The sequence below is a fragment of the Macaca fascicularis genome, chromosome 3 (assembly GCF_037993035.2).
Source record: "Macaca fascicularis isolate 582-1 chromosome 3, T2T-MFA8v1.1".
NCBI lineage: Eukaryota > Metazoa > Chordata > Mammalia > Primates > Cercopithecidae > Macaca > Macaca fascicularis.
Genome location: NC_088377.1, coordinates 121,690,834 through 121,710,875, shown reverse-complemented (window position 1 = coordinate 121,710,875; position 20,042 = coordinate 121,690,834). Strand labels below are relative to the sequence as shown.

The following is a 20,042-nucleotide window of genomic DNA, read 5'->3' as shown; positions in this document are numbered from 1 at the left end:
TTATAATTCTTTGGGTATATACCCAGTAATGGGATGACTGGGTCATATGGTACATCTAGTTCTAGATCCTTGAGGAATCGCCATACTGTTTTCCATAATGGTTGAACTAGTTTACAATCCCACCAACAGTGTAAAAGTGTTCCTATTTCTCCACATTCTCTCCAGCACCTGTTGTTTCCTGACTTTGTAATGATTGCCATTCTAACTGGTGTGAGATGGTATCTCATTGTGGTTTTGATTTGCATTTCTCTGATGGCCAGTGATGATGAGCATTTTTTCATGTGTCTGTTGGCTGTATGAATGTCTTCTTTTGAGAAATGTCTGTTCATATCCTTTGCCCACTTTTTGATGGGGTTGTTTGTTTTTTTCTTGTAAATTTGTTTGAGTTCTTTGTAGGTTCTGGATATTAGCCCTTTGTCAGATGAGTAGATTGCAAAAATGTTCTCCCATTCTGTAGGTTGCCTGTTCACTCTGATGGTAGTTTCTTTTGCTGTGCAGAAGCTCTTTAGTTTAATGAGATCCCATTTGTCAATTTTGGCTTTTGCTGCCATTGCTTTTGGTGTTTTAGACATGAAGTCTTTGCCCATGCCTATGTCCTGAATGGTACTACCTAGGTTTTCCTCTAGGATTTTCATGGTATTAGGTCTAACATTTAAGTCTCTAATCCATCTTGAATTAATTTTCGTATAAGGAGTAAGGAAAGGATCCAGTTTCAGCTTTCTACTTATGGCTAGCCAATTTTCCCAGCACCATTTATTAAATAGGGAATCCTTTCCCCATTTCTTGTTTCTCTCAGGTTTGTCAAAGATCAAATGGCTGTAGATGTGTGGTATTATTTCTGAGGACTCTGTTCTGTTCCATTGGTCTATATCTCTGTTTTGGTACCAGTACCATGCTGTTTTGGTTACTGTAGCCTTGTAGTATAGTTTGAAGTCAGGTAGGGTGATGCCTCCAGCTTTGTTCTTTTGACTTAGGATTGTCTTGGAGATGCGGGCTCTTTTTTGGTTCCATATGAACTTTAAAGCAGTTTTTTCCAATTCTGTGAAGAAACTCATTGGTAGCTTGATGGGGATGGCATTGAATCTATAAATTACCTTGGGGAGTATGGCCATTTTCACGATATTGATTCTTCCTATCCATGAGCATGGTATGTTCTTCCATTTGTTTGTGTCCTCTTTTCTTTCACTGAGCAGTGGTTTGTAGTTCTCCTTGAAGAGGTCCTTTACATCCCTTGTAAGTTGGATTCCTAGGTATTTTATTCTCTTTGAAGCAATTGTGAATGGAAGTTCATTCCTGATTTGGCTCTCTGTTTGTCTGTTACTGGTGTATAAGAATGCTTGTGATTTTTGCACATTAATTTTGTATCCTGAGACTTTGCTGAAGTTACTTATCAGCTTAAGGAGATTTTGGGCTGAGACAATGGGGTTTTCTAAATATACAATCATGTCATCTGCAAACAGGGACAATTTGACTTCTTCTTTTCCTAACTGAATACCCTTGATTTCTTTCTCTTGCCTGATTGCCCTAGCCAGAAATTCCAACACTATGTTGAATAGGAGGGTGAGAGAGGGCATCCCTGTCTTGTGCCAGTTTTCGAAGGGAATTTTTCCAGTTTTTGCCCATTCAGTATGATATTGGCTGTGGATTTGTCGTAAATAGCTCTTATTATTTTGAGGTACGTTCCATCAATACCGAATTTATTGAGCGTTTTTAGCATGAAGGGCTGTTGAATTTTGTCAAAAGCCTTTTCTGCATCAATTGAGATAATCATGTGGTTCTTGTCTTTGGTTCTGTTTATATGCTGGATTATGTTTATTGATTTGCGAATGTTGAACCAGCCTTGCATCCCAGGGATGAAGCCCACTTGATCATGGTGGATAAGCTTTTTGATGTGTTGCTGAATCCGGTTTACCAGTACTTTATTGAGGATTTTTGCATCGATGTTCATCAGGGATATTGGTCTAAAATTCTCTTTTTTTGTTGTGTCTCTGCCAGGCTTTGGTATCAGGATGATGTTGGCCTCATAAAATGAGTTAGGGAGGATTCCCTCTTTTTCTATTGATTGGAATAGTTTCAGAAGGAATGGTACCAGCTCCTCCTTGTACCTCTGGTAGAATTCAGCTGTGAATCCATCTGGTCCTGGACTTTTTTTGGTTGGTAGGCTATTAATTGTTGCCTCAATTTCAGAGCCTGCTATTGGTCTATTCAGGGATTCAACTTCTTCCTGGTTTAGTCTTGGACGAGTGTAAGTGTCCAGCAAATTATCCATTTCTTCTAGAATTTCCAGTTTATTTGCGTAGAGGTGTTTATAGTATTCTCTGATGGTAGTTTGTATTTCTGTGGGGTCGGTGGTGATATCCCCTTTATCATTTTTAATTGCGTCGATTTGATTCTTCTCTCTTTTCTTCTTTATTAGTCTTGCTAGTGGTCTGTCAATTTTGTTGACCTTTTCAAACAACCAACTCTTGGATTCATTGATTTTTTGGAGGGTTTTTTGTGTCTCTATCTCCTTGAGTTCTGCTCTGATCTTAGTTATTTCTTGCCTTCTGCTAGCTTTTGAATGTGTTTGCTCTTGCTTCTCTAGTTCTTTTAATTGCGATGTCAGAGTGTCAATTTTAGATCTTTCCTGCTTTCTCTTGTGGGCATTTAGTGCTATAAATTTCCCTCTACACACTGCTTTAAATGTGTCCCAGAGTCTGGTATGTTGTATCTTTGTTCTCATTGGTTTCAAAGAACATCTTTATTTCTGCCTTCATTTCGTTATGTACCCAGTAGTCATTCAGGAGCAGGTTGTTCAGTTTCCATGTAGTTGAGCGGTTTTGATTGAGTTTCTTAGTCCTGAGTTCTAGTTTGATTGCACTGTGGTCTGAGAGACAGTTTGTTATAATTTCTGTTCTTGTACATTTGCTGAGGAGTGCTTTACTTCCAATTACGTGGTCAATTTTGGAGTAAGTACGATGTGGTGCTGAGAAGAATGTATATTCTGTTGATTTGTGGTGGAGAGTTCTATAGATGTCTATTAGGTCTGCTTGCTGCAGAGATGAGTTCAATTCCTGGATATCCTTGTTAACTTTCTGTCTCGTTGATCTGTCTAATGTTGACAGTGGAGTGTTGACGTCTCCCATTATTATTGTATGGGAGTCTAAGTCTCTTTGTAAGTCTCTAAGGACTTGCTTTATGAATCTGGGTGCTCCTGTATTGGGTGCATATATATTTAGGATAGTTAGCTCTTCCTGTTGAATTGATCCCTTTACCATTATGTAATGGCCTTCTTTGTCTCTTTTGATCTTTGATGGTTTCAAGTCTGTTTCATCAGAGACTAGGATTGCAACCCCTGCTTTTTTTTGTTCTCCATTTGCTTGATAAATCTTCCTCCATCCCTTTATTTTGAGCCTATGTATGTCTCTGCATGTGAGATGGGTCTCCTGAATACAGCAGACTCATGGGTCTTGACTCTTTATCCAGTTTGCCAGTCTGTGTCTTTTAATTGGAGCATTTCATCCATTTACATTTAAGGTTAATATTGTTATGTGTGAACTTGATCCTGCCATTATGATATTAACTGGTTATTTTGCTCGTTAGTTGATGCAGTTTCTTCCTAGCCTCAATGGTCTTTACATTTTGGCATGTTTTTGCAATGGCTGGTACCGGTTGTTCCTTTCCATGTTTAGTGCTTCCTTCAGGGTCTCTTGTAAGGCAGGCCTATTGGTGACAAAATCTCTAAGCATTTGCTTATCTGTAAAGGATTTTATTTCTCCTTCACTTATGAAACTTAGTTTGGCTGGATATGAAATTCTGGGTTTAAAATTGTTTTCTTTAAGAATGTTGAATATTGGCCCCCACTCTCTTCTGGCTTGGAGAGTTTCTGCCGAGAGATCTGCTGTTAGTCTGATGGGCTTCCCTTTGTGGGTAACCCGACCTTTCTCTCTGGCTGCCCTTAAGATTTTTTCCTTCATTTCAACTTTGGTGAATCTGGCAATTACGTGTCTTGGAGTTGCTCTTCTCGAGGAGTATCTTTGTGGCGTTCTCTGTATTTCCTGGATTTGAATGTTGGCCTGCCCTACTATGTTGGGGAAGTTCTCCTGGATGATATCCTGAAGAGTGTTTTCCAACTTGGTTCCATTTTCCCCCTCACTTTCAGGCACCCCAATCAGACGTAGATTTGGTCTTTTTACATAATCCCATACTTCTTGCAGGCTTTGTTCATTTATTTTTCTTCTTTTTTCTTTTGGTTTCTCTTCTCGCTTCATTTCATTCATTTGATCCTCAATCGCTGATACTCTTTCTTCCAGTTGATCGAGTCGGTTTGAAGCTTGTGAATTTGAAGCACGTATTTCTTGTGTCATGGTTTTCATCTCTTTCTTTTCATTTATGACCTTCTCTGCATTAATTACTCTAGCCATCAATTCTTCCACTTTTTTTCAAGATTTTTAGTTTCTTTGCGCTGGGTACGTAATTCCTCCTTTAACTCTGAGAAATTTGATGGACTGAAGCCTTCTTCTCTCATCTCGTCAAAGTCATTCTCCATCCAGCTTTGATCCGTTGCTGGCGATGAGCTGCGCTCCTTTGCCGGGGGAGATGCGCTCTTATTTTTTGAATTTCCAGCTTTTCTGCCCTGCTTTTTCCCCATCTTTGTGGTTTTATCTGCCTCTGGTCTTTGATGATGGTGATGTACTGATGGGGTTTTGGTGTAGGTGTCCTTCCTGTTTGATAGTTTTCCTTCTAACAGTCAGGTCCCTCAGCTGTAGGTCTGTTGGAGATTGCTTGAGGTCCACTCCAGACCCTGTTTGCCTGGGTATCAGCAGCAGAGGCTGCAGAAGATAGAATATTTCTGAACAGCGAGTGTACCTGTCTGATTCTTGCTTTGGAAGCTTCCTCTCAGGGGTGTACTCCTCCCTGTGAGGTGTGGGGTGTCAGACTGCCCCTAGTGGGGGATGTCTCCCAGTTAGGCTACTCAGGGGTCAGGGACCCACTTGAGCAGGGAGTCTGTCCCTTCTCAGATCTCAACCTCCGTGTTGGGAGATCCACTGTTCTCTTCAAAGCTGTCAGACAGAGTCGTTTGCGTCTGCAGAGGTGTCTGTTGTGTTTGTTTAGTTTACTGTGCCCTGTCCCCAGAGGTGGAGTCTACAGAGACAGGCAGGTTTCCTTGAGCTGCTGTGAGCTCCACCCAGTTCGAGCTTCCCAGCAGCTTTGTTTACCTACTTAGCCTCAGCAATGGTGGGCGCCCCTCCCCCAGCCTCGCTGCTGCCTTGCCGGTAGATCACAGACTGCTGTGCTAGTAATGAGGGAGGCTCCGTGGGCGTGGGACCCTCCCATCCAGGTGTTGGATATGATCTCCTGGTATGCCTGTTTGCTTAAAGCGCAGTATTGGGGTGGGAGTTACCCTATTTTCCAGGTGTTGTGTGTCTCAGTTCCCCTGGCTAGGAAAAGGGATTCCCTTCCCCCTTGCGCGTCCCAGGTGAGGGGATGCCTCGCCCTTCTTCAGCTCTTGCTGGTCGGGCTGCAGCAGCTGACCAGCACCGATCATCCGGCACTCCCCAGTGAGATGAACCCAGTACCTCAGTTGAAAATGCAGAAATCACTGGTCTTCTGTGTCGCTCGCGCTGGGAGTTGGAGACTGGAGCTGTTCCTATTCGGCCATCTTGCTCTGCCAGTCAAATGTTTGTATCCTTTAACCAACATCTTTCAAATTCCTCCATTCCCCAGCCTCTGGCAAATACCAGTCTACTCTGTTTCTGAGTTCCACTTATTTGGATTCCACATACAAGTGAAATCATGCAGTATTTGTTTCTGTTATCTGGCTTATATTACTTAGCACAATGTCTTCTACGTTCATCCATGTTGCCACAAATGACAGGATTTCCCTCTTTCTGAAGGCTGAATAATTTTCTCATCCATTATGCATATTTCTCATTCATTATATAGCTCATATCTTCTTTTTCCATTCATCCCTTGATGGAGCCTTAGGTCCCTATCTTGGCAATTGTGAATAACTCTGCAATGAACATAAAATGCAGATTTTTTGAGACCCTGATTTCATTTTGTTTGGATATAAACTCAGAAGTGGGATTGCTGAATCAAATGGTAGTTCTATTTGTAGTTTTTTGCGGAATCTTCATATTGTTTTCCATAATCTGTCTACCATTTTATAATCCCATCCACAGTGTACAACTGTTCCCTTTTTCCACATCGTCATCAGCACTGATTATTGTTTGACCTTTTCATAATAGTTATGCTGACAGGTGTGAGATGATATATCACTGTTGCCTTGATTTACAGGAAGGAATGTATTTTTGATGTATTTAAACACCAACTTCTTTCCTCTGGCTTATGTAAAATGCAGGCACTTTATTATCAATAAAATACAGGCTCTAAATTCGTAAGAAAGGAATCTTGGAATGCCATGTGTCCCCCTAAAATATTGATTGTTAATTAACATTCACTATTAAAATAGATGTAACTAAGAATATGAACCATACAGGAAATTTATTAGGTGCTTACTTTATGCTAGAGTGTATCTTTTGCCACGATACACATGGCATAAAATAGAAAGAACGTCCCTCAAAGATTCTTAAGACTATAGTCTTGGGAAACCAAACTCTTGAGATAAGTGTATGAAAAAGAGTCTAACACATCTATAAATAGCTGCCCACCTTTCTCTAAACTAGTTAAGAAAGGGTCTAGTGAAAACATGGGCACCATGTAATCCACCTTGTAAGATTCAGAGTGCCTGAGATAGAGAACATTCTAAAATTTTTGCAGAGAGAAAAATAAAACAAAACAAATTAAAAGATGAAGGAATACTATATCCAGGTAAGTCTATGGTCAATAAAGACACTTTTGGGTATGGACAACTCATTTTATCCTATATGAACTTCTTTTAAAGTAATCATACAAATATATACACCCAGAAAAATGAAAATTCAACAAGAGAGAGAGGAGTGGGATATCTGAAATAGCAATGAACAAAGAAAACAATGGAATCAAGGCTAAAAGAGTAATTGTGTAACCTGGCTATGAAACAATGTAATAATTAAGGATCTATCACACAAAACATACATAAAATGTAAAAATATGGCATATTCATAATATAGAATTCTATCTATACTTAAGTTTAAAGTGAAGGTGATGTGTATTGTAGAATATTTAGTTAATAAAATACAGGTTATATATCTGAATATGCTAGCAGAGACGTTTCTCTAAGATATTTTGTTAATTGTAAAATATGATACCATGTATGTAAGATATTTATATATGAAAAAGAGTGAAAATAGGAACAACATATACCAAAATTTGAACAGGTTTTACCTTTGTGGTGGGGGGGATGGGATTGCAAAGGATCAGGGGTTGATGATGAAGAAAATATTTTACATTTTATTTTATAAAATTCCTATAATGTTTAATGCTTTAATAAGCATAAATTTATTTTATGTAAATATTTTAAAATAAAATAAAATATTTTATGTAAAGTAAAATTTCATTATTAAAATTACTTTTAAAAATAAAGGATATATGCTGTGGAATAGGAAGAAGTAACTTACCAGTAGTTATCTTGGAAAAACGCTATTTGAGTTTCCATATCTCTTCAGTAAGCTGAAGACTTCGGTATTGACCTCAGAGTTAGTGAGTGTGTGCGTGTATGTGGTTTAAACATAATGCAATGCCATATGTAAAGTGCTAATTACAATGTCAGGGATACAGTGTGCCCTTAACCAAGAGTAGTCAATATTATGCAACATGTATTCAACATAGATAGCCATAAACCACTAAAATGAAGTTGTAATTATAGAGCAATGCTAGTTTGTTGGTTACTTATTCACTGATGAGCAATGTTGCTTAAGCAATAGTTTTTTTTTTTAAATATTTTTGTTTGTGTTCATACATTTGGTAAAATAAACATAAAATTTTCAAAGCAATCGAGATTATTTATATTGAATACTAATAGATCAACAGTAAAATATGCAGGTTGGTAAAAGTTAAAAGACATCTAATTTCTCATTTATAAAAAGAGGTATACAAATGTTTGGAGACACTTCTAGTTGAAGATTGTTTATATAAGGAAGTAAACATTTTGTCACGTAAGGCCAGAATAGTTGAAGTGGGAGTGAGGTCCAGAAGTGGTTTCCCCCCCCAAATGGTGTCTTTCAACAACGTTTTAAAAGATAACATATTGACATTATTACTATAAACCTGTTATGAGATGGTATTAGAACAAGCAGTGTGTAATTATGGTCCCAAGACATGTAGAGGAGGAGCTAGAGCAAAGTGTGGCAACTTTTTTTTTTTTTTTTTTGAGACGGAGTCTCGAGCTGTCGCCCAGGCTGGAGTGCAGTGAGCTCGGCTCACTGCAAGCTCCGCCTCCCAGGTTCACGCATTCTCCTGCCTCAGCCTCCGCAGTAGCTGGGACTACAGGCACCCGCTACCACGTCCCGCCAATTTTTTTTTGTATTTTCAGTAGAGATGGGGTTTCACTGTGTTAGCCAGGATGGTCTTGATCTCCTGACCTCGTGATCTGCCCGCCTCGGCCTCCCAAAGTGCTGGGATTACAGGCATGAGCCACCGCGCCCGGCCAAAGTGTGGCAACTTTTCATATGCTCACACTTCCACCATCCAATGGTAGTTTTTTTCCTCTAGCCCCAAACTCAGGTTCTGTCCCAGGTATGCTCTTTTGATATTAGATCTAAACTTGGTCTTTGTTTAAGGCTGAAGAAAATGACCCTTGTCTTTGCTCCTATTTTTATATAGTCTCAAAAGAATCATACATTTTGAAATGCATACAGTTATGTTAAGAATCTTTATGTCTTAAGGTTCCTAAAACAATGAGACACATAAAATTTGTGCAAATGGTATCATTGAACTAGAGAGCAAGCTCCCTTGGAATGGGCATTGGCCACTTTTGACAGGGAAAATTATACTCAGGAAGTATATTTGGTGTTTTCATTATAATATAGAAAATTTTTATAGAAAAAATTTCACATGCTTTGCCTTTTTGAAATTGGGTTAATTAGAAGTTGTCAGGGTTTTTTGTTTGTTTTTTTTTGTAATCATCTTTATGCCATAGTCCTTACCACTTCTGATAATCAACCTGGCTCCTCTTCTGCCTGTCCTCAAAGTGCTAACATTTTAAAAGGTATTCTTAGCATACTTCTTTATTACCACACGTTACTTGCATAATACCATCTACTCATAATACAAAATCAACATCACCATCCCTCTCATGTCTCCAGACCTTCAGATCCTTGTTCCCAATTTCCTAGTGGATGGCATCACCAGAATGACTTCCCACAGGCACTTAAACTCCTAATATTTCTATGAGATTTAATTTTATTTTCGAGCCAACTTGTTACTACTGTTTTCCTTACAGATGCAAGCAAACTTTCTCAACCTTTTCGTGTTTTTATTTAGCCAAGAATCATCAAGCTGAGTTAATCCTACCTCTGAATTATCTCTTAGATCCATCATTTCTTCCTCTTTTTCTCTGCTACTGCTTTGGTTCAGGTTCACTTCTTTTTCAAATGAAGGATTGGCAATTAGTTATTTAACTAGTCTCCCTTCCTTCAAGGTCTCTCTCTATTAAACCACCCTTCAATGTCTACTTAGCGATTCTTCTAGAGCCAAGATGACCTACTTAAAAACAAAACAAAATGAAATGTAGTGACTCCCTATTTCCTGTAAGATTAAGTTTAAATGCCTTAGCAGCACCTTTACAATTTGGCCCTAGCCTATCTTCTACATGTTTTTGGCAAGTTCTTCCATTTCTCCTCTAAAGTAATGCTCCCTAGGGTTCAGCAGTAGGAAGCTATTTTCTTTTTTTTCACTTTCTTTATTGACAGGTGAAAATTGTGTATAATTATGGTGTACAGTATAAGGCTATGAGATATGTATACATAGTGGAATGGCTAAATCAAGCTATTTACCATATGCATTATCTCACATACTTATTTTTTGTGTGTGGTGAGAATGCTTAAAATCTACTGTTTTAGCATGGCATTCCTTATATGTGGAGTGTAAAAAAATTGAACTCATAAAAACAGAGTAAAATGTGGATACCAGAGACTGGGGGTGGGGTTGGGTGGAGTAGAGAGATGTTTGTCTATGAATATAAAATTTTAATTAGAAAATAACAAGTTATTTTTCGTTCTTACATTTGACGTGTCCTTTCTCTGCGCTGTGCTTTTGCACTGTCTGCCTTTCCCCCCACCCCCCGCGAGATAGAGTCTTGCTCTGTTGCCATGCTGGAGTGCAGTGGCGCGATCTCCGCTCACTGCAACTTCCGTTTCCCGTATTCAAGCGATTCTCCTGCCTCTGCCTCGCTGGTAGCTGGGACTATAGGTGCGTTACACCACGCCCAGCTAATTTTTTTTTTTTGTATTTTTAGTAGAGACGGGTTTCACTATGTTGGCCAGGATGATCTTGATCTCTTGACCTCTTGATCCGCCCGCCTCCGCCTCCCAGAGTGCTGGGATTACAGGCGTGAGCTACCATCCCGGCCCTGTTCTTTAGTCTTGGAAGAACTCCTCTGGCCCATGCACTAGCTGTTCGACTACCAAGCCTCTTTTATCTGCTACATCTAAGGATCATCTCTTTTGTTATACCTTCACTACCTTTCAACTTTGACGATGACTGCTGGAATGTTACACATAGTGCTGGTCGCATCACACTGTGATGGCTTAATTGATGCCTCCAGTAAACTATAAACTTCTTGAGAGCCAGGACCATGTGCCATTTATGTTTGCATTTCTTTATTCCACTCAATATTCATGTAGTCTCACTATACAGCTATTTTGTAAATAAGACAAAAGAAATTGGAGTTGTTAGTATTGAACAGCTCTGGGGACTTTGCTAAGGAACCTTCCTGGTTTTTCCAGATTTACATTCTCTTTTAGACATTGCCCTACTCCCTTCCCAATCTAAGAAAAAAGCAAGGACTGAGGGAATGGGAATATTTAAGACAGTGTTAATGATGATTACAGCTGAAACCTGCTTTGATTCTTTACCCACACTGAGATGTTCCAGAGAGGCTTCCTGACAGCACCACTTGAAGCCGTTCCCATTATATCACTGAAGGCAAATAATTCATTGCATTTGGAAGCTAAGCTATTTAATAGCTAAATTTATGCTCATCCTTTGTTAACTTGAGTTCAACCACTTACTTGACTTGCCGTATTTTTTAGATAGTCACAGCAGCACTTTCAAAAATATATGCTTGCTTTCTTTCCTTTTCAGCATTTCAATTCATGTTTGTTTAGAGTTCAATATATATCGATGCTATCCTTAATATAAATTTAAAAAAATATTTTATTGTGGTATAAGCACTTAATGTGAGTTCTACCCTCTTAAAATTTTAAACTGTAAAATACAGTACTGGCTATAAGTACAATGTTGTACAGCAGATCTCTAGAATTTATTTCAACCTGATTAAAACTTTATGCTCATTTTCTCCCCATTTTCTTCTCCCTGCTCTCCCCCACAGCATGCTTTGTTTTGAATTGTTTGCTTTAATTTTGTGGTTATATTGAAGGGAGATTTTCTTTCAAGAATGCTTTATGCTTTTAAATCAAATTACAAATTAATAATTTACATAAAATATTATGTAGTGAGCTTCAGAGGTAAAAATATCTGGTGACAACAGCTAGGGCTACTAATATTGAACAGTGTTCCAGGTACTGTCTTTAGTGATTTAAATGGAGTGCCCTATTTAATCCTCAATATTATTCTTCTATTCCCTAGAAGAGAGAAACAGTGAAACTTAAACAAGTTAAGTAACTTGCCCACATCACACAGCTGTTAAAAGATCAGAGCCTGGACTGGGATTCAGGCAGTCTGGCTCCAGAGTGCATGCTCATAATTACTACAGCTGTGGATAATATAATTTAGAACTAAACAATTTCTATTCTACCTGAAAATCAGAGGTTTGTTTGCCTGTCAGAGGAGTCTTAGCATCTTTTTGAATAGCTTGATTCTTCCTTCTTGAAACCATATTCACTACTTCCACATGTTTTCCTTTCATTCCCCCTATGCTACTGGTAAATTGAACGGTAAATCCCTCTTCTCCTCCTTCTTTGGGATAATTTCATTACTGCTTCATTAGCCAGTGCATCATGAAAGCATCTCAGTATAGCCCTGTGCTTATGCTGAGATATAAGTACTAAGTCACTGCTAAATGCATGCCTGTATTTATTCTTTTTGCCACACAAACAATGGGAAACTGTCTAGATAATTCCTGGCAAAAACAAGAGAAGAGGATACATATGTATTTGTTTTATACTGAGGAATAAATGTAGGAACTGTGATAAGGGCAATGCTTATGTAACTAGGCAAGTGCAGATTCAGATGTTTAATCAATTAGATTTTATTAAAACACACACACACTCTCCCAAATCCAAAGGTATGTATTATTTTTACTGATTAATGTTAGTTTTAAATTTTACATTATAGCTACTCTGTGTTATAGAAAAATAGTATCTTTTGAAATGCAGTACCTTCAGAAAATTAGTGGGAGAGCTGTAGTTGTTTTTATTAGTTTTATAATTGTAATGAAAAATACTAACTCTGGAACTGCTAGGGATTATACTTTTGATGTGAGAGTAAATATTTTTTTCCTTAATGGAATGGCTTTGTTGTCAGGATAGATTGGAAATTTAATGCTTTTTTCTTAAGAAAACTTATATATTCCTATACATAATCCTCTTCTCTCAAGGAATATTTTTCCTCTCAATTTTATCCTATTAGAAATTAATATTTAATTCTTATTAAAAATTACTTGTGCTAAAGCAACCATTTTGCTGTTATTAGTCATTTCTACTATTTGAATGTGGTCCATTTCTGGGATAATATTTTGGTATGAGGAAAATCTGTAAACAGGAAAGAGTTTGGGTACATAGGGGAAAGAAGAGATACCAAAGCAAGGGTTGAGCAAAAGTGAAGGGGAAGCACTTAAAACTAAAAAAACATTGGCAGCAAAGATAACCTTATCTCAATTTCCTATATTTTCCTCAAGACCAGTAATGGCCATCTGATAGCCATATTTGACTCCACATCAGGGTGTTTGCTCTTTGTGGGTAGCTGACACTTTAAAGACTGACTGCATACATGAGTCTGGTCCATGTTTCTCTTAGATGTGACCTTGCCCCCACAATAATCCAGAGTCTGATTCTCCATTGGTCAGTGTTATCTATTCTTCCTTCATCTCTGCACACAATGACCCTCTGCATCTTTCCATGAAGCCATTGCCATTGCCTCGGGGATCACAGCCGATGCAACTGTACTCAAGCTAGCAGCCTGAAAGAGTTGACAGTATTTTGGTTACCTACCCAAAGTTTCAGTTTTGACTTTTCAGGGTGCTGTCATATGAATGCATGATGAAGTTGCCTGTTATCTCAGATGCAATGAATTTTCATGGAGACAAACTTTCAGGGTTTTTAAGCTCAGCATTATTAGGAAGATTACAGCTTCAGCTGGTATTCTTTCTGGGCGAGAATAGTCCAACTACACTCACATTACCTCAATTTGAAGAGGGCAAAGAGGAGACTACTTCCTGGCTTGAAAAGAAGGATTACAAGATGTAAGAGCTTTTGTTCTAGTTTAGATGACCAAGGTTCTCTACATCCATGTCCCACAGCACTTGGCTGTGTAATCCTGGGAAAAACTTCTCCCAGGCAAGATCTCCATATGTATTATTTGGCTTCTTTCTCTAATTGTCTTCAAACATCAGCTTGGTGTTCACAATAATAGCTACATTTATTGAACCCTCTCGAAACGCTAGCCACTGTTCTAAAGGTTTTACCTGTTTTAACTCATTCAATCCTCACAAACTTATGAAGTAGATATCATATTGCCTACATTTTCCAGATTCGGAAAAAAGAGGCAGAGGGAAGTTAACTTGACCAAGGGCACACAGGTTGGCAGTGTCAGAGCTGGGAGGGAATTCCAGGGAGTCTGGCTCTAAAATTTATGGTCTTGCTCCCCAGAGATTGAGAATACATCCTTTCAGCAACAAGTGGTTGACTAAAATGCTATTTTCAGGTCACATTTGTATCCTAACATGAGTCCCACACAGCTAAGTCTAGGGAAGTGTCTCTGGAACACAGCTATAATTCCTAATGGGCCTGAATTTTAAAAAGCTTTCTAGGAATGACCATTCATTTTAAGAACAGTTTGGAAGGAGACTGGAGGGTCCAATGAAGCTGCCGAGTAGTAATCAGGCTGGTATCTGAGACAAGACTCAGAACTGGTTCTCTAGGGGCATGGCAATATAAGTTTATTGTGAAATGTGGCTTTTTAATGGGTGGCTGGGGACTCCATTCAACAGCAGTACCTTAAAACAGCAAGTCCGCATATTGAGTGGTTTACTGGTATTGGCTATTTTAGTTCCTGTAGGTCTTTAGTTCTGGATTCTTCCACGTCAGGATAAGAAGTTACTGCTTTAACTATGGGCCAATGTAGTCATTGTGGTCACTGGTTCTTCTGTATCTCTGTGCAGTTTGAGATACAATTCTTTCCTAAGAAATAATCTTGGAGTCCTAGGAGAACAGTGTCTGCTTGTGACTCTCATAATCCACCCTGAAGTGACCTCTCAGTCATTGACCGCATGTTGGTTTCTCTAGACTTGACAATTACTAAAAGTCACTTTTCTAGACCACATGATAAGCCCTGCAAGGTAAAAAATTGTCTTATTCAATATATTCCTTGCTTATTATAGGTGGTAGTAAACATTGTTTTGATCAGTGAAAATATACTGGAGTCCCTTTGCAAAACTAACTTTTCTAATATGACTGTAATATGGATAACTAAATAGTCTAAAGGGTGTCAGTTGACATATGTCTGAGAATCACACAGTTTATATTTATTTCTTCTAAAAAATGGGATACATGTGCAGAATATGCAGATTTGTTACCTAAGTATACATTTGCCATGGTGTTTTGCTGCACCTATTGACCCGTTCTCTAAGTTCCCTCCCCTCACCTCTCCACCCCTCAACAGGCTCTGGTGTGTGCTGTCTTCCTCTCTGTGTCCAGAGAATCATACAGTTTTAAAGGTTAGGGTAATTTTGAAATAGAAAAAGAATGCAATGATTTATAAAATTTGATTTCAAAAGCTTGGATTTTTGTGCTAAGAAGTAATTAGTTTGGTTTATATTTGAATTCACTTTGCTTTATTCATGCTGGGTGGCCTTTTCTTCCATTAACCAATGGTTTTATATAATTTTTAGGTCATATTTAGTAGTTTTTCCACCCACATCTCCCTTCTTCCATTGTTATACAAAAATAGAAGTATTTTATCACATATTAATAAATATTAGCCAGATGCTGATGGTGCTTTTAAAATGTAATTATTTAATTCTGAGACTCTGGGAGAGGGGGCTTGAATCTGTGCTTTGGGTGTTCTTCTCAGATGCGGTGATTTTAAACAAAAAGTGTAATTATTTAATTCTGAGACTCAGAGAAGGCTTGGATTTATGCATTCAGTGTTACTCTCAGATGCAGAGATGTAAATGCCATTTTTCTGTTCTGTTTTCAGGTCACATGTGCCAATTTAACAAACGGTGGAAAGTCAGAACTTCTGAAATCAGGAAGCAGCAAATCCACACTAAAGCATATATGGACAGAAAGCGGCAAAGACTTGTCTATCAGTCGACTCTTGTCACAGACTTTTCGTGGCAAAGAGAATGATACAGATTTGGACCTGAGATATGACACCCCAGAACCTTATTCTGAGCAAGACCTCTGGGACTGGCTGAGGAACTCCACAGACCTTCAAGAGCCTCGACCCAGGGCCAAGAGAAGGCCCATTGTTAAAACGGGCAAGTTTAAGAAAATGTTTGGATGGGGCGATTTTCATTCCAACATCAAAACAGTGAAGCTGAATCTGTTGATAACTGGGAAAATTGTAGATCATGGCAATGGAACATTTAGTGTTTATTTCAGGCATAATTCAACTGGTCAAGGGAATGTATCTGTCAGCTTGGTACCCCCTACAAAAATCGTGGAATTTGACTTGGCACAACAAACTGTGATTGATGCCAAAGATTCCAAGTCTTTCAATTGTCGTATTGAATATGAAAAGGTTGACAAGGCTACCAAGAACACACTCTGCAACTATGACCCTTCAAAAACCTGTTACCAGGAGCAGACCCAAAGTCATGTATCCTGGCTCTGCTCCAAGCCCTTTAAGGTGATCTGTATTTACATTTCCTTTTATAGTACAGATTATAAACTGGTACAGAAAGTGTGCCCTGACTACAACTACCACAGTGACACACCTTACTTTCCCTCGGGATGAAGGTGAACATGGGGGTGAGACTAAAGCCTGAGGAATTAAAGGTCATATGACAGGGCTGATACCTCAAAGAAGAAGGTCACATCTGTTGCCTGGAATGTGTCTACACTGCTGCTCTTGTCAACTGGCTGCAAATACACTAGTGGAAAACAATCTGATGTAATTTCTGCCCAGTCAGCTTCATCCCTCAGTATAATTGTAAATCATCACAGGTTTTGAAGTCACACCTGAAGACATGCTGTCACATATAGAGGTACACAAACACACTGTCATGCACATTTCAGCTTGCATCTGTCGTGATTCCTGTTGAGAGGGCTTTCATTGTCTGACTCATAATGGTTCAGGGATCAACTATCATCAAACAGAAGGATTAACTAGACGGAGAATGTTTCTAACACTCGCTGTTATGGAAATCTCTTTTAAAGTCTTGAGTACATGCTAATCAATAATCCCCACTCATGCATTCCTACTGCTTGGAGTAGCTGTACTGGTAAATACTATTGTAGGAGTATCTGCTTGTTAAAATGGAAAAATGTGTCTTTAGAGCTCAGTATTCTTTATTTTACAAACACAACAAAATGTAGTAACTTTTTTCCAGCATACAGTAGGCACATTCAGGGTGGTCCAAGATGGCTCTTTTTTCTATGAAAGGGGCCTGTTCTCAGTAAAGATGAGCAAACATTTGGAATTTACATGTGGGCAGACATTGGTATAACAACTTTCATCACCAATCACTGGACTTTTGTGAAGTTGAGACCAGCTAAAGCTGCTTAAAATAAGTTCTGATCATTATATAAGAAGGGAAATGCCTGGCAGACACCATGTAAGTTATAAGTGTCTGTCTTATCTTTACTACACATATTGTAACAAATTCAATATCCTAGTCTTCATTTGTATGAATGGTTTGTATTGTACATAGTTTAACCAAGTGTTATTTGAGCTGCTTATTAATATTAACTTGTACTTGTCTCTCTGCTTGTTATTGGTTAAGAAAAAAGGATATGAGGAATTCATTTTATCGATGTAGCTGTGAACTCCATTAAAAAGACAAACAATGTACAGAGCATTTATTCAGATCAAGTATTGTTGAAAGCTATACATATACAACATTACAGTCTGTCTGTATTTAGATATTTTATTTCTGGACAAAATGAAATGTACATAAAAATAAAACACTTAAAGTTGAGTTTCAATATGTACTTGTGTAAGATGGTGATTTAAATGGTTCTGACAAGAAGAATGTGCTGGAATACGGTCATGGCTTTGCATCTCTAAATTTGTACAGAACTATCTAAACTGCTGTTAGTTGCCTAGTCAAAACAACTTAAGAGTTTCAATCTGAAGCCTGGGGAATTCGTGGCATATAGAATCGCACACATTTTTGGTTTGCTGTCATGCTATTCAAGAATACCAAAAATCAATGAACATAAGGATATAATTGAGGTCTCCTAAATTAATTATATGTAGTTGAATTATTTCCTGACCAGTCTTTATTTAGCAGAAGAAAAGAAGTGAAGGCATTCTTTTTGCTTTAAAAGAGTCAAGATGCCTGAAGATTGTGGCTGAATTTTCCTGATTATACTGTAATGACTCAACTCAACTGAAGAAATTATGATAACATTGGAGGGCTTCAATGCTCAATTTACCTATAGCAGATTGGAGATATATATAGCATTGTTTATGGACATTAACTTTATTTTCAAAAATAATTGCTGTACACAATCTCAGCAAAATAACCAGATGAAGAAATATGTGAGGTGACCAATTTCTAAAGCCACAAGTTGGGAATTGGAACTTGAAGTGTTTCAGAAGTTAACAAAAGATGTCAAATTAAGAACACAAATTCATTATCTTCCCCTCATGGTACTTAGAAATAAGTCCGTTTTCATACAGAAAATAATAGAAGTACAGCAAGAGAAACAAAACCACAGAGTTCTAAAGTGAGAACTCAATGGCCAATTTGATTAACGAGAGTCAACTGCAAATCGAACACCCATTACTCTGTTAAATGTCCATTTCTTGAAATGCTGCAAAATATCTAGATGACCATTTATATCAATATATTAATTAATTTACCATGGAATTTAGAAGCTACTGTCAGAACAGTGTCTCTGGCACAACAGGCAATAAGAGCTTAATGAGTCCTGGCTGCTGAACATACTTGTCATAGATAAATCTTGTCATTCTGGAGTTTATTTATCAAAAGTCATCACTTAGGAATTAGTTGGCTCTTAGCAAACATGAGAGTAAGTGAGAAAGGAAAAAAAAATATATTTTTAAAGGATCATTTGATTAGTGGACCATGACTCTCATTGTATGGTCTGATCTGTCATTTTGTAATCCAAAATTCAAAGTGAGATAAAAATGTGCTTCAGTCTCCAACCCTCTATATTGCATTCTAACCTCCCAATGAAATGTAGCTTATACAGTTTTATAAACACAGAGCACAGTTAACTAACAGTCATAGACTGAAATGTTTTACTGATATTTTCTTTAGAAGAAAAACAACAAGAAAAGATGTAGCAAACTTCCAACAAGCATTTTTATTTCAAAAAAATCCAAACCTTCAGGACCCTTATTCTGAGCTGGTAGACACTCATCCGGAACTTTTATATCAACAACACCTCTATCTGTAATAGAGAAAAATTATTATGATATAGAACTTTGATTCAAAGAAATGTATTTGCACCCATTATATTCTTCCTTTCTTAGACACAGAAATGTGAAGGAAGATGATCAATATCAAGATCAAAGGCTCAGAGGAAAACTGTTAGATCCACTTGTTTAAACACACTGGTTAAGTTTTAACTGTGTTAGAAAATGCTTTTGTTATTTGGAAAAAAAAAAACTTTAAGCAACACTAAGAAAATAACATTCTCTAGAATCTTAAATGTTATTTCATGCCTTTGTTGAAGTACAGAAAAAAAACCTTCCAGGTGGAAATGGTTAGTATCTGATGCAAACCATGGGTTTGTCATCTCCTATTGTTCATTTCAAAAACAATTTAGTAAAATCAAAATTATTATAAAGTAATGATTGTTGTAGCTTCTTGCCTCATGGAAGAAAAATGATACAAATTACTGGTTTATCTATTTATGAAACAAAAACAATGAATTGTCATGTTATGTTCTCAGCTGGGCATGGGAGAATTTCTCTGAACAGGTGGAAGGGCATCCCTGGCATGCAGTAAAGTTCTGGAAGTGATCACTTTGCAAGTATTTGAGATACTTGTTAAATTTAAAAGTGTGGACTGGGAATCTTCAGGTTCCTACATTTCAGCAATAAATTGTAAGCCATATTTTTGCACAGAATAGATTAAAAAATCATGAGAAGCCTGAGAAAGTGTTTTCTTTTCACTTTTTTTCCCACTGCTTTGTATGTAAGAAGCAGCCTAACCAATAAACAGCTCTTTGGAATAGCAATATCCATCTCCACCATCAGCTTTGAATGCCCAGTTTTAGCCTGAAACAAATTCTAATGGCTGTATTTAAAAACCATTGGAAGACTCGGTTGATCTACCAGTTTTAGACCTTTATTTACCTGTTCAACTGTCAATCTATTTATTTTACATTTATTTCATTTACATTTTTCAAATAAAATGCAAGTTAGTATATGGATTCAAAAATTGAAAAATAATTTGCATAAAAATGATGACCATTTATCGAATCTCTAGATGACAAAAATTGAGTATAGGCTGAATCAAATCCTGAAAAACTTACTGCAAGGTCTGGGTTTTCTCAGGAGTCCCATGCATGTGAAAGAAT

At 37.7% G+C, this 20,042-nt stretch overlaps 1 protein-coding gene across 2 annotated transcripts in view; it reads left to right on the top strand.

The window, feature by feature from the left end:
- Positions 1–17,471, top strand: part of NXPH1 (neurexophilin 1) — a 328,472-nt gene extending 311,001 nt beyond the window's left edge. For both annotated transcript variants that reach the window (XM_005550114.5, XM_074035436.1), the window contains one exon: positions 15,520–17,471. In XM_005550114.5, the coding sequence (XP_005550171.1) occupies positions 15,520–16,281 (762 nt within the window). In that variant the 3' untranslated portion in view covers positions 16,282–17,471. The remainder of the gene's footprint in view (positions 1–15,519) is intronic.
- Positions 17,472–20,042: the final 2,571 nt, after the last annotated feature.